The 12,225-nt window shown below is 48.5% G+C and overlaps 1 protein-coding gene across 9 annotated transcripts in view; it reads left to right on the top strand.

Moving 5' to 3' along the window:
- Window positions 1-12,225, top strand: part of Pde4dip (phosphodiesterase 4D interacting protein) — a 182,630-nt gene that overhangs the window by 158,805 nt on the left and 11,600 nt on the right. For 5 of the 9 annotated variants that reach the window (XM_050124745.1, XM_050124752.1, XM_050124747.1 and 2 more), the window contains 8 exons: window positions 414-465; window positions 1,546-1,769; window positions 2,368-2,520; window positions 4,687-4,875; window positions 7,808-8,059; window positions 9,255-9,386; window positions 9,968-10,087; window positions 11,621-11,810. In XM_050124745.1, the coding sequence (XP_049980702.1) occupies window positions 414-465; window positions 1,546-1,769; window positions 2,368-2,520; window positions 4,687-4,875; window positions 7,808-8,059; window positions 9,255-9,386; window positions 9,968-10,087; window positions 11,621-11,810 (1,312 nt within the window). The remainder of the gene's footprint in view (window positions 1-413; window positions 466-1,545; window positions 1,770-2,367; window positions 2,521-4,686; window positions 4,876-7,807; window positions 8,060-9,254; window positions 9,387-9,967; window positions 10,088-11,620; window positions 11,811-12,225) is intronic. The other 4 variants (XM_050124746.1, XM_050124751.1, XM_050124744.1 and 1 more) reach the window with 2 other exon arrangements.

Raw genomic sequence — 12,225 nt, 5'->3', positions numbered from 1 at the left:
AATAATAATAATAATAATAATAATAATAATAATAATAATACCAAGGTTGCCCCCTGGCCTCCACAAGTATACACATGTGCACACACATGTACACACACACCCGCACACACCCACACATACACACACATCATAATTTGAGCACTCAAAAATAATCTTCCTGTAGAAAAAGACAAGATCTCCTGAGTAAATTGGGAGCATGGGGACTATGGGAAAGGGTTAAAGGGGAGAGGAGAGGCAGGGAGGGGAAGCAGAAGAAAATATAGAGCTCAATAAAATCAATAAAACAGGAAACATAATAATCTTCCTAACTTACGTGTGGCACAATCACTATTCTCTGCCCTAGTGGAACCTGTGTTTTCTATGCACATCTGCGACCTGTTTAACTTGTGTCACTTTCTAAATTTGATTTTCAGAGGATCATAAGAGTGAGAAAGAAGAAGCTGGGCTTGAGCCGCTGGCCCTCAGGTAATTTGGAAGACAGTCTGGTAGAGGAACCCGGGCAGGGTGGTCCTGAGCGCACAGACCAGGATGGGAAACTGGATGAGATTAGTGCATTTGTTCATTGAACACTTACTGTTTTTTCCAAATTCTTTCTTTTATTTTGATATAATTTTATTGCCACAGTAATGCTTCAGGCGCCTTAAGCTAGAAGCAGTCTGACTCATGGATGAGCTATGTGTGTCTCAAGAGTCTTTCCCCTTGCCTACGCCTCCCGCCCCGCCCCATGAACTTCCTGCTAGGCTGGCCTGCCCTGTGCTTTATTGGCAGCTAACTCAGTAGTCAGTTACTTTATTTCCTTGGAGAAAGAATTCTGTGACAGTATGTAGAGAAAGGGGCAGAGATGGTGTGGGTCCCAGGAAGGCAACAGTTGTAGCCTTAGGGAAACATTCAATTGGTAATGCTGGCTAAGAGACTGACTCAAAGAGACTGACTCTGGTCATTTGTTGGTCTCAGGAAGGCAACAGTGTTGCCTTAGGGCAAACATTCAGATGGTCCTGCTCTTTAAGACACTGACTCGGGTCATTTGTGGCCACTGGTTTGAGCTCTTTGAGTCCTGTTTACACCCAGATCACGACAGGGCTTCTCAGAATATCTGTGGTGAAGGCCATGGTGTCTGGGGTTCTTTTTGGTCTTGTTTCTCATCTCACAGACACATGGAGGGCCTACACGCGAGCCAAGGAGATGACGCCACTTATCCAACTTTCAGATGTCGAGACAACATTCACTTCACATTTTCAGAGACTTCCTTTTAATTTTATACCCGTTGGAGATGCTAATAGTCCTCAGACTGCCTGTGTTAAAACTAAGCAGTCGTGCATTAGCGGTCTGGCTGTGCCTCTGCTGACGTCAGCATGTGGCCTGGGCACTGTGTGGCTACTGCTGTCTATCCATGCACACCACATGTACCCAGTCAGAAATGTGTTCCTTTCCTATTCTCTACAGAATGGCGCCCGTGGCTGACACAGGTCTCCCATGGGCTCTAGAGAAGACTAGCTGGTCTGGGTAACCTTGGTTTCACACGTGACCTGCTCCTCTTTCCTCCAGGCTCAGCAGGGAGCTCCAGGAGAAGGAGAAAGTGATTGAAGTCCTACAGGCCAAGCTGGACACCCGGTCCCTCTCACCCCGCAGCAGCCACACCCTCTCCGACTCCCAGCGCTCTGCCAGCAGCACCTCCTTCCTGTCTGACGAGATCGAATCCTGCTCTGACATGGATGTAGCCAGCGAGTACACACACTATGAGGACAAGAAGCCTTCGCCTGGTCACTCAGGTAGCCTCCACTATCGGAGTGGCACCTTCTGTGTCTAGACGGACAGGAGACCTCGGGATCCAGGCCTTATAATCCGCTCTGTGTATCACGCTGAATGGAACATGGCTCTGGGACCAAGTGCCAAGCACAGGCTCCCATGGGGTAGATCCTTGCTCTGTCACTGGCTTTGTAAGTAATTCTGCCACTCTGAGCTCTGCCATCATGTGCATGATGACGTATAATCCCGAGTGAGAAGCCGGTGGCCCGCCTTTACTGCTCACTGAATCTATCTGAGGGGCCTCCTTCCTTAAGGTAAAACCGCCTCAAGTCCTTGCAGTTTCTGCATAGTGGCCCCTGAGTATCTGTGGGCTTTCACGGATGTTGCCACAGGTATAACTTCAGGGTTTCCAGGTTCTCAACTCCCTCTGTCGCCCCAAAGGTGGTTCCCTTACTGCAGGAGCTACCTAAAAGTGAGAAAATGCACAATGCAAATGACCCTTGTCCTTAGGGCATTTCACAACAGCCAGCCTCTGGTCCTGGTACTCTCGGATGATCTAAGGCCTGGGTTCCCGTTCTCCGTTGAACACCAAACATTTTCTCTCATTCACGGGTTTTGTAGAGTCCATCCATCATTCGAGTCATTCCGCTGTGTTGTCTTCCAAACCATCAGCATCCAGTGCATCTCAGGGGCTCAAGGTCGAGTCCAGCAACAGCCCCATCAGCTTGCCAACTCCCCAGAATCCCCCCAAGGAGGCCAGCCAGGCCCATCCAGGTATGCAATGGCCAGTGGGGCAGTAGATCCAGCTCTCCCAGCAGCCGGCTTGGTTTTCCTCCAGGGATAAGGGTGGAAACTGGTAGAAGCCTAAATCCATTCCATTCTAGGCAAATCGGGAGGCTAGTCTCGTTCACCATCTGTATGTGATTTTTAAAAATTAGAAAACAAGAAATCTGCAATAAGCCTTGATCTATGAACTGGTTTTGACTAGTAATCGACTAACCCTTTTTTAATAAGTATCTTCATTTCTTTCTCTAACTCATCCTGGAGAAAACAGGCACACATTTTTATAGGATTACAGTAGCCAAAGAACAGAAGGAAACTCATACCTATTAATCCCATTCATGCTGCCTACTTATCTGGTACAACGTCATAGCTAAGTGCTGTTTCTTTTGTATTGCCGTCGGTGGATTTATGATGAGTTAGGAGTCCAGGGTACAGACATGGCGCATGTCCTGGAGACAGTGAGAGGCGGGCACTAGCTTTCAAGTCTCAGCATAGCTGGAAGTAGTTCATTGATCACTCACAGTTCTGCTTCCGAGACGGCAGAGAAAGGTCAATCCCCACTCCCTGCCGTTCTCTATGGCTGGCTACCTTCATGGAGTGTGTGATGAGGTCTGATTCCCCCAGAGCACTGTCCTATTTATGCCACCTTCACCCTTCCCAATCGTTCTCCCACCTGAGCCTGGACTCTGTGGTTCTGGGTCTGAGCCAGCAGCAGGTGGACTGAGATCACGGAGGATGGGCTACTCACTCAGAGTATCCACAATCTACTTAACGCTTTCAGCTCAAAGAGAGCCTAAGGTCAGGGGTTTTAACATCACAGCGCCTTCCTAAATGATGCCTGGACTGGGACTCTAGGCAGTTTGCATGTCTGCAGTATCACTCTGAAATGGTATCAGCACTGTGGGACCAATGATGTATTGTAGATGTAGACGTGTCTTCCACATAAGACACCCTCTTTAGGGGCTGGAGAGATGGCTCAGAGGTTGAGTACTGACTGCTCTTCCAAAGGTCCTGAGTTCAATTCCCAGGAACCACATGGTGGCTCACAACCATCCATAATGAGATCTGGTGCCCTCTTCTGGCCTGCATACATGCAGGCAGAACACTGTATAAATAATAAATAAATCTAAAAGAAAGAAAAAAAATAGATGTCCTCTTTAGAATAGTATTGATTTCTGCCCTTCTCCCCACTGGAAAAAAGAAACAGATTGAAACACTAGACTTTCATAGTATTTCTAAAGATTTGGCTACACATGGACTACATGGATCACTGGGGGAAAAGACTTTTTAATTAAACTTCTGGGTCCTATTCAAAGAGTTTATCATTCTACTACTATGCACTAAGACAGTCTGTGTGTATGGAGGTGGTGGTGCACACTTCCAACCCAGCCCTTGGGGCTGGTATGCACTGCATAGTAAGATCCTGTCAAAGGAGGGGGAAGAAAGAAAATGCAAGAGAGGAGGTGGAGCCTTTTAAGAAGGGGCTGGGAAAAGGAAGGGAGACAAACAAGACAGTATCCTCCTGGGAATATATGGTCAAAATATATCACACACACGTTTTGAAATGCCTCAATCAAGCCCATGTTATTAGCTTCTAAGCTAATGAAAATATTAAATATTGTTCTCAGACAGGTTTGCAAGCCACCATCTCAGCCATGCCACCTTGGCTGTTTCTCATCTTGTGAATGAACACATTGCTTTGGTGGGAGCAAGCTTCAGAAATCCAGAGTCCCACACTGTACCTACTAGTAATACCTGGTCTAGCCTGCCGCCCTCAGGATGTTGCTAACACAGTCACAAAAGGAGTTCTGGATGAGTCAATGGTCTTTTCTCAGAGAGAGGGGCCGGGGCTGGTACACGCGATGACCAGCATCCCTGGGCCTTTGAGGAAATAAGCATAGTCATCCTGACTTGCTCTGGAGCCAGTTGCCTCCAGATTAAACAGAGGCTATAAATACAGGCTAGCCTGGCAAAGACACCTGCCAGGCTGCGTCTCAGGGATAACACTTGGCCTTGCTGGCTTAGCCTGTACCACATTAAGTGCTGGCCACATGACAGACCCCCATCTGATCAGGAAACGATCTGTCTCCCCTGTTTCTTCTCTTACTTTTTTTCCCTCTAATAATGTCTCCTTTCTCCCTAACTCTTTATTTCTAGGCTTTCATTTTAACTGCACACCCAAGCCGGCTAGCCTTTCCCAGACACCAATGCGCTCAGCTCCACCCAGCTTCCTGCCTTTCAGGCCCTCTGGCCCTCCCCTTCTCGGTTGCTGTGAGGCACCGGCGGTGTCCTTGGCCGAGGCTCAACAGGAGCTGCAGATGCTGCAGAAGCAGCTGGGAGAAAGAAGTGAGCACTGCTGCCTTGGTGTGCTGATGCGTGGCGGCCCACACGGTGCTGCTCTGCATGGCTTTGGCTGGATGGGGGTGAAGGGAAGACTAGGCACATGTCCCAGGTGGCAGATGGAGGGGAAGCTTGCTCGCTTCTTGTCTGAAATGCAGCTGCTGTTGTCCCTGGGGTGTGTCCCATCAGCTACAGGAGGGATTCAGACACTTTCCACCTGGTGCTCACAGACAGTTAGGCACAACACAGTCTGGCAGCATGCACCCCTGGAAGTCCGGGAAATGCTTAACGGCAGGCGGGATAAAGCAGTTATGCTTTGCCCTGGCAGGGTGGCCCCTTGCATGGACGGTTTTGTGGGGTCACTGCATATCTTGCTGCAGACCTCTCTAAATGACATTGAATCCCCAATATCATCAGCTTGGGATACAAAGGATGATGTCGAGATTCAGAAGCAGAGTGGGGTAGAGCCCCCTTATGGTTCAAGTTCATTCTGCTCCCCCCAAACAGGAAACAGGACACTTAGATGGACAGAGCCGTAACCACTGGCCGTGACAAACAGCTGTTATGAATTCTGTCCTCTGAGCCCATAGGTGGTTTAAACGTATGTGACTGCAGAGCTCGCTGAAAGGGTCTGCTGTGCATGCGCTGGATGCCTCGTTGTAAGAGTTTATGCATGGGATCACTTTAGGTGTAGGAAAACAGAAGGACTTTGTAGTAATGATTTTTAGAGTCACCTAGAAAGGGTTTGAGAACTTCCCTGAAGTCACATGCTATGCCTGCAAGAGAACTTGAGTGAGCCAGAGATTAATAGAGATTCTTCACACCTAGAGAATTGACTGACCACAGATCAGAGCCCAAGAGTTTTTTCTATCTGTAAAGCCCCTAAGGGCATTTGGATCAGGGCCCCCGCTCCTGCTTCTTTTTAATCAACCCTGAAAATGGATAATTTATCTAGTGTGCCGAGTCTGTGGGCTCTGAAATCTACTTTGAGCATCAGTACAGGGCTCACCCGGCACGACTGTGGTCTTGCCGGAGCCTCACAAGAGCCTTGTGCAGGGCACCGAGTTGGAGCAGGCAGCTAACACTCCAGGCCACTGCCCCGTGGAAAGCATGGACTGGGAGCCTGTGCTCTGCTCCTGGTCCCCCCAGACCTTTGTACTAGGGTTCAGTTGCCCTGCTGCCTGAGCTGTGGATTGAACCCAGTGGAAACACTCTGGTGTTTCCACACCTATTCTCTTTAGAGACCCGTGGATGGGCTAGGACTTAGGACCTAAAAACGGTTCCATCAACAATTATGACAGCCGGGCAGTTGGTGGCGCACGCCTTTAATCCCAGCACTCAGGAGGCAGAGGCAAGGCGGATCTCTGTGAGTTCGAGGCCAGCCTGGTCTACAAGAGCTAGTTCCAGGACAGGAACCAAAAGCTATGGAGAAACCCTGTCTCGAAAATTAAAAAATAAAATAAAAAATAAACAATTACGACACCAGCAAACATGCCCCATGTCAAAATGGCATGATATTCTTTGGCTTCCATTTTCTTCCGTCTATCCTTTTCCTTTTGTCTTTTCATGGTTGTCAACAGATCTTCATGAAAGAATAGGAGACTCCTGTGCATAAAACAATGTGTGTGCATGTGTGTGTGTGTGTGTGTGTGTGTGTCTACATTTCCACGGGCGATTCTAGCATGTAGCTCAATCAGAGAAGCAGTTATAACTGAGGATAAAAGCTGGCCAGTGGCCCTTATACTAATCCTCGCTCAGAGTCTGAATGGCTTTGAGGAGATGATGGACTCGTTTCTTCATCCCTGTTTGCTTAGAGGGAGTTGCCTGTCTATTTGCCCCATGTTGATAATCATTGGAAGAAACCAACCCACCACATGGTCTAAACTATGGTCCTGTGCTCCTCTTTGCACCCGCGCCCTAATCTAGACTTTAAAAACAGAAGCAGGGGGCTGGAGAGATGGCTCAGTGGTTAAGAGCATTGCCTGCTCTTCCAAAGGTCCTGAGTTCAATTCCCAGCAACCACATGGTGGTTCACAACCATCTGAAATGAGATCTGATGCCCTCTTCTGGCCTGTAAGCAAACACACAGACAGAATATTGTATACATAATAAATAAATAAATATTAAAAACAGAAGCAGGAATATAAATTCTGCGTAGGGACCCTCCTTTCAGACACTCCCTTAGAGAGGTCAGACATAGGCTGCACAGGACATCACTGAAAGCTTGCCACTGCTTGAGGGGCGCAAGGAGATACCTGTGGTTGAATAGGGACTCTGAAAGTACCATTCTAGGACAGAAGAGTTCCCAGTGTCCTCCTTAGAACATGTCTGATGATTTTTTAAGGTTGGATGACACACTGTAGTTTGTCAAATCTTAGGGTGGGGTTGTGGTTCAAATCACAACTTTCCTTACAGGGTTTTCCCAACCCAAGCAAAGAGTTCTTTAATCTGGAAGCATCTAACTGGATTTTATACCCGTCTCCCTGAAGGAGGCATGCAAAGATTGACTAACGTTTAGCTCTGGGGATGGTGAGCGCAGGCAGACACAAACTCCCGTTTGTGGGTGTGGCCAGTCAGAGAGCCCAGCACATTCTTTACTCCTAACTTTGTAATGACTCCTACTTCCAGAACTTATCTGAGTTCTATCACGAGGAGCTATCAGTAGGACTCAGAAATGGCTCCCTGAGCTTTTCCTTTGCATGCCCAAGTGATTTCAGATCTCATTATCCTTTGCCTCTCGGTGTCTCACTCTAGGAAACACAGATAGGGAAAGTCAGGCTTAAGGTTTTGAGTTTTCACCGAACTGATACCCTGCGATGAACTGGGTTACCGACATCCCCCATGGCCACCGCTAGTCTCTCTTCTCAGTGCTCTCAGTGTCCTCACGGTTCTTGGCTTCTGATACCGTCGTTTCTCCCTTGTGTTTCCTTCTGTCCAGGTGTTAGCATGGCTCCTCCTGCCTCCACAGCTACACAGCTGAGCAGCCATCCAGAAGTTAGCTCTTCCCGCTACCTCAACCCCGCTCAGTCCCACTCTCCTACAAGGGGCATCATAGAGCTGGGCAGAATCCCAGAGCCTAGCTACCTGGGTGGCAGCGGCCAGTGGGACATGATGAGGCCTCAGAAAGGGAGCATCTCTGGGGACCTGTCCTCAGGCTCCTCATTGTACCAGCTGAACTCCAAACCCACAGGTAACACACAGACCTGGGACTTGCTTTCTTCAGAAGGGAAATATAGACAGGATACAACTTCTCCGTCCCTCAAATATGTCCTGTGCACAAAACCCCATCACACCAAGTGGATGGGTGTAGCTCAGGGGGCAAATAGCACGATGGAGCTCAGTTCCCACAGTAGGAAACTGAATTCCCAAGAGACAGCCTAAAGTGAAAGGGTTCGCTTGTAACTGGAGAGTACTTCTTCTGGGTCCTAGAGCCATGCAGGGGTCTCCTTATTCCTTTCTTAGTAAAAGTGATGCAGGAAAGCCTCAAGCATTGGTCCCTAGCTTAACAGGTAGATTGAGGACATGTGGGTTTTTTTTTAATTTATTCATTTATTGTGTACATAGTGTTCTTCCTCCATGTATGCCTGCACACCAGAAGAGGGCACCAGATCTCATTACAGATGGTTGTGAGCCATCATGTGGTTGCTGGGAATTGAACTCAGGACCTCTGGAAGAGCATGCAGTGCTCTTAACCTCTGATCCATCTCTCCAGTCCCAGGACATGTGGTTTTTACCTTAAGGCTTCTTTTCGGGTGGGAAAGGATGGATTTTGCTGAAAACTGTCAAATCATATATCAGTAAGAGTAAAGGTTCTGAAAGGACAGTAAGACCTTCTCTGTCACCCCCAAACCACACTCAAGAGGTGGGCACACCTTGCTAGGTCAGTTAGGGTTGTCAGTTATTTTGTTATTTTTTAATTTCTTTTTTATATGCTTGGTGTTTTGCCGTGGGTGTCGGGGCCCCTGGAACTGAAGTTAAGACAGCTGTGGGCAGGGGGCGGAGCAGAGAAAAATGTAAAGCTCCATAAAAATCAATTAAAAAAATTTTTTTAAAAAGACAGTTGTGGGCTGCCATATGGGTACTGGGGATGGAACCCAGGTCCTCTGGAAGAAGAGTCTGTGCCCTTAACTGCCCCAACTGTCAGTTACTTTCTAAGGGATACATCGCTCCCTTTTTACGGTGGATGGCGGTCTGCGGGCTCTCCTTAGCAAGGGGCCATTGTGTGCTTGAGGAGTTCCCTTCTTCTTAAGCAAAGCTGCCTGGGTGGGAAAACACCGTGAGCTTAAGGAAGGTGATATTAGGGCCAGGCTGAGCATGCCCTGGCGGAGCTCACCTACCCTAGCAGCCAGCGTTCTAGTTTCTGCCTTGTCCCGGGATGGTTGCAGGGGCCGACCTGTTGGAAGAGCATCTCGGTGAGATCCGGAACCTGCGCCAGCGCCTGGAGGAGTCCATTTGTGTCAATGACCGTCTGCGGGAACAGCTGCAACACAGACTCAGCTCCACTGCCCGGGAAAGCGGTAGGCGAGGCCCAGCCTCTGTCCCGACTGAGCCGACAGTCCCTAGGCAGAGCTCCACAGCGCTCTAAGCCCTCCTATGCTCTTTCCTTCACTCGGTTGTCACAGTATTGTCGGATGTGTCTGAGTTCAGAGACTGACTTTCTCTGGCCTCTTGTCCCTAATCTCTATGTACCTGACTGGTTCTCTGTGTCCTTGTGACTGGTAAGCTGTAAGGCAGGTTGATGAAGAGCCACTCCCACCGACTTCACCTAGGAGGCCATTAGTCCCCCGCCCCCACCCCGTCCCCTGCCAATTTTGTCATCTGGAGGTCACCCTTCATATATGCGATTGGCCCTTCTACACAGCAACCTCAGTCAGTGAGGGAGAAGAAGCTTCCTACACAATTGTAATGCCTGCACATGCTAGGTGCACATAAGAATGCATGCTCTGAGAACCAACAGGTACCACTCTGCGTCAGCCACTGTGCTCAAGTTAATCCCAGGCCTTGAGAGTCGCAGATTTCTGCTGGGTCAGGACAGCAGATCTTTGGGGGAACAGAAAAGCTTCTGTTACATGGGATATCCGTGTGTTTTCTGGGACAGGCTCCACCTCTCACTTCTACAGTCAGGGCCCGGAGTCCATGCCTCAACTCTACAATGAAAACAGAGCCCTAAGGGAAGAAAACCAAAGCCTGCAGGCTCAGCTCAGTCACGCTTCCAGAGGTGGGTTGTGCAAAACCACCAGCTACAGTTCCTCCTAGGTCTGTGTCTACCCTGGCCAGTACGATCACCAGCTGGAAAAGCAAAGAGAAGGCTGATGGAACAGCTACCCAGATTTACCAGTCCAAGATTTACAATACTAATCTTTCTACAAGGGGCTATTCCCTAAGACAGTGGTTCTCAACGTGTGAGTCATGACCCCTTTGGTGGGTCAAACAAGCCTTTCACGAGGGTCATTTAAGACCATCAGAAAACACAGATATTTACATTATGGTTCATAACAGTAGCAAAATTACAGCTATAAAGTAGCAACAGAAGTAATTTTATGGTTGCAATCACTACAACAAGTGGAACTGTATGAAAGGGTTGCAGCATTAGGAAGTTGAGAACCACTGCCCTAAGAGATCCCAACTCTGGCCCTTAGGCTGCTTGTTTCTGTGACTGAATGGCTCTAGGAAGCCCATGTCTTCTGAAAGCCTAACACATCCATCCAGCTAGTTGTCTACCCAGCTGTCTTGTCGGTTTGGAATCTGCCCCCTTCCACCTGCTCACAGATACTGGGATCCATAACAACAGATAGCTTACATGCCTGTATTCTCTCATACGCCTCCAGACCAGTACAGCTGTGGGCAGCTGTCTGGATCCTGTTCTCCATTCCGCGGCCTTCTCACTACCTCCCTCACGTAGGGATGCTCTCCAGTGGTCCCCCTGTTGCTCCATGTCCTCTAAAGCTTTCCCAACCCTACTTAATCATCATCTATAAGTGGGTATCATTTCCCATGTGGCCTGGGAGGCAAATTACTTTAGTAGTAATTGACCCGATTAAACCAATGGCTGACTAGTAACACATTTTTATTTACAACTATCTTTTGAAAAGCTATTAAAAGGCTAAGAACTATATATGAGAGTACTAAGTCCAGAATGAAGAAATCCTTGTGGAAGCAAAAGGCAAGAAGAGCTATTTCTCCAGTACAAGGAGATTTGAGAGGCAAGACCCAGAACAGAACTAAGGTTGATGGATGAGGGGAGGCAGAGAGATTAACCTTCCAGTGCACGCTGGGAGAGGAGACCAGCCTCAGTGGTGAGACATAGTAAGAGATGGATACACTTGTTGTCATGGACTAGCCTCAGATGAAGAGTCCCTGTAGATCCTCTTAAAGGATGTCACATGGCCAGAAAATACCAATCTTCTAATCTTCAAGATGAGGACAAAAATATATTCTGAAAACCATAAACAAGAAATCAGTGCTGGTCTTTGATAAGATTGCAGGTAGAGTTGAGCAGCTGCTGTGGGTGCCTAGAAAACACTGGCCTTTAGGAACACACTGCCTTCCCTCAGAGCAAGGGCAGGTGTGCTTACACAGAGGGTCAGACACCACTAGGAAAGAGACCCCCACCCTCAGGATGTGGGGTCCACTAAGCCAGACTGCCCCCCCCCATAGGACTTTTCTTCGCCTGGCATCACATGTATTTGGGGTTTGACTTTCTGCTGATCTTTAGGCCATGATGTAACTATCCCTGTGCCCTACTCACTAGGACACTCCCAGGAAGTGGAGCGCCTGCAGGAGGCTCTGCTCGCCTCTCAAGCCCAGCTTCAGGAGCTGGAGAGGGAGCTGGAGCAGCAGAAGGCTGAGCGGCAGCAGCTGCTGGAAGACTTGCAGGAGAAGCAGGAAGAGATCTTGCACTTCCGGGAAGAGAGACTGTCCCTCCAGGAAAAGGACTCCAGGTAGGCGGGGCCTTGATAAGGAAGGCCCCACTTTCAGTGCAGATGTGATATTGACAAAACGGTGATTTCTTCCTTTGGAAAACCGACTCCCCTCGCTGTTCCTGCCACAGTGGTCACTTGGAGCAAAAGGAAGACTCCACTTTGAGCAAAAAGAATAACTTTTGGTATTCCGAGATAGAAAGGTGAAGTCCTATTACGAAGGTTTCGGTCTGTTGGAGACCGGCAAGAGAGTATTCCCATGCTTCCTGTTAGATACAGGACATCACTTTCTCCAAAAGCTCTAAGTTGCTATGCCAGTAGAAACCCTGTGTCTGTCTCTCAGCATGGAGAACACTGTAGAGCCAGCGAGAGACCTGTGAGGTGAATTCACTGCTGCCAGCAAAGGGAGCTGATGCTTAAACTTCAAGCTAGTTTG

Source organism: Alexandromys fortis, unplaced genomic scaffold (assembly GCF_014885135.2).
Source record: "Alexandromys fortis isolate MF-2015 unplaced genomic scaffold, M_Fortis_MF-2015_v1.1 scaffold_235, whole genome shotgun sequence".
NCBI lineage: Eukaryota > Metazoa > Chordata > Mammalia > Rodentia > Cricetidae > Alexandromys > Alexandromys fortis.
The sequence above is the reverse complement of the archived record's forward strand: the minus strand, read 5'-3'. Positions and strand labels throughout refer to the sequence as shown.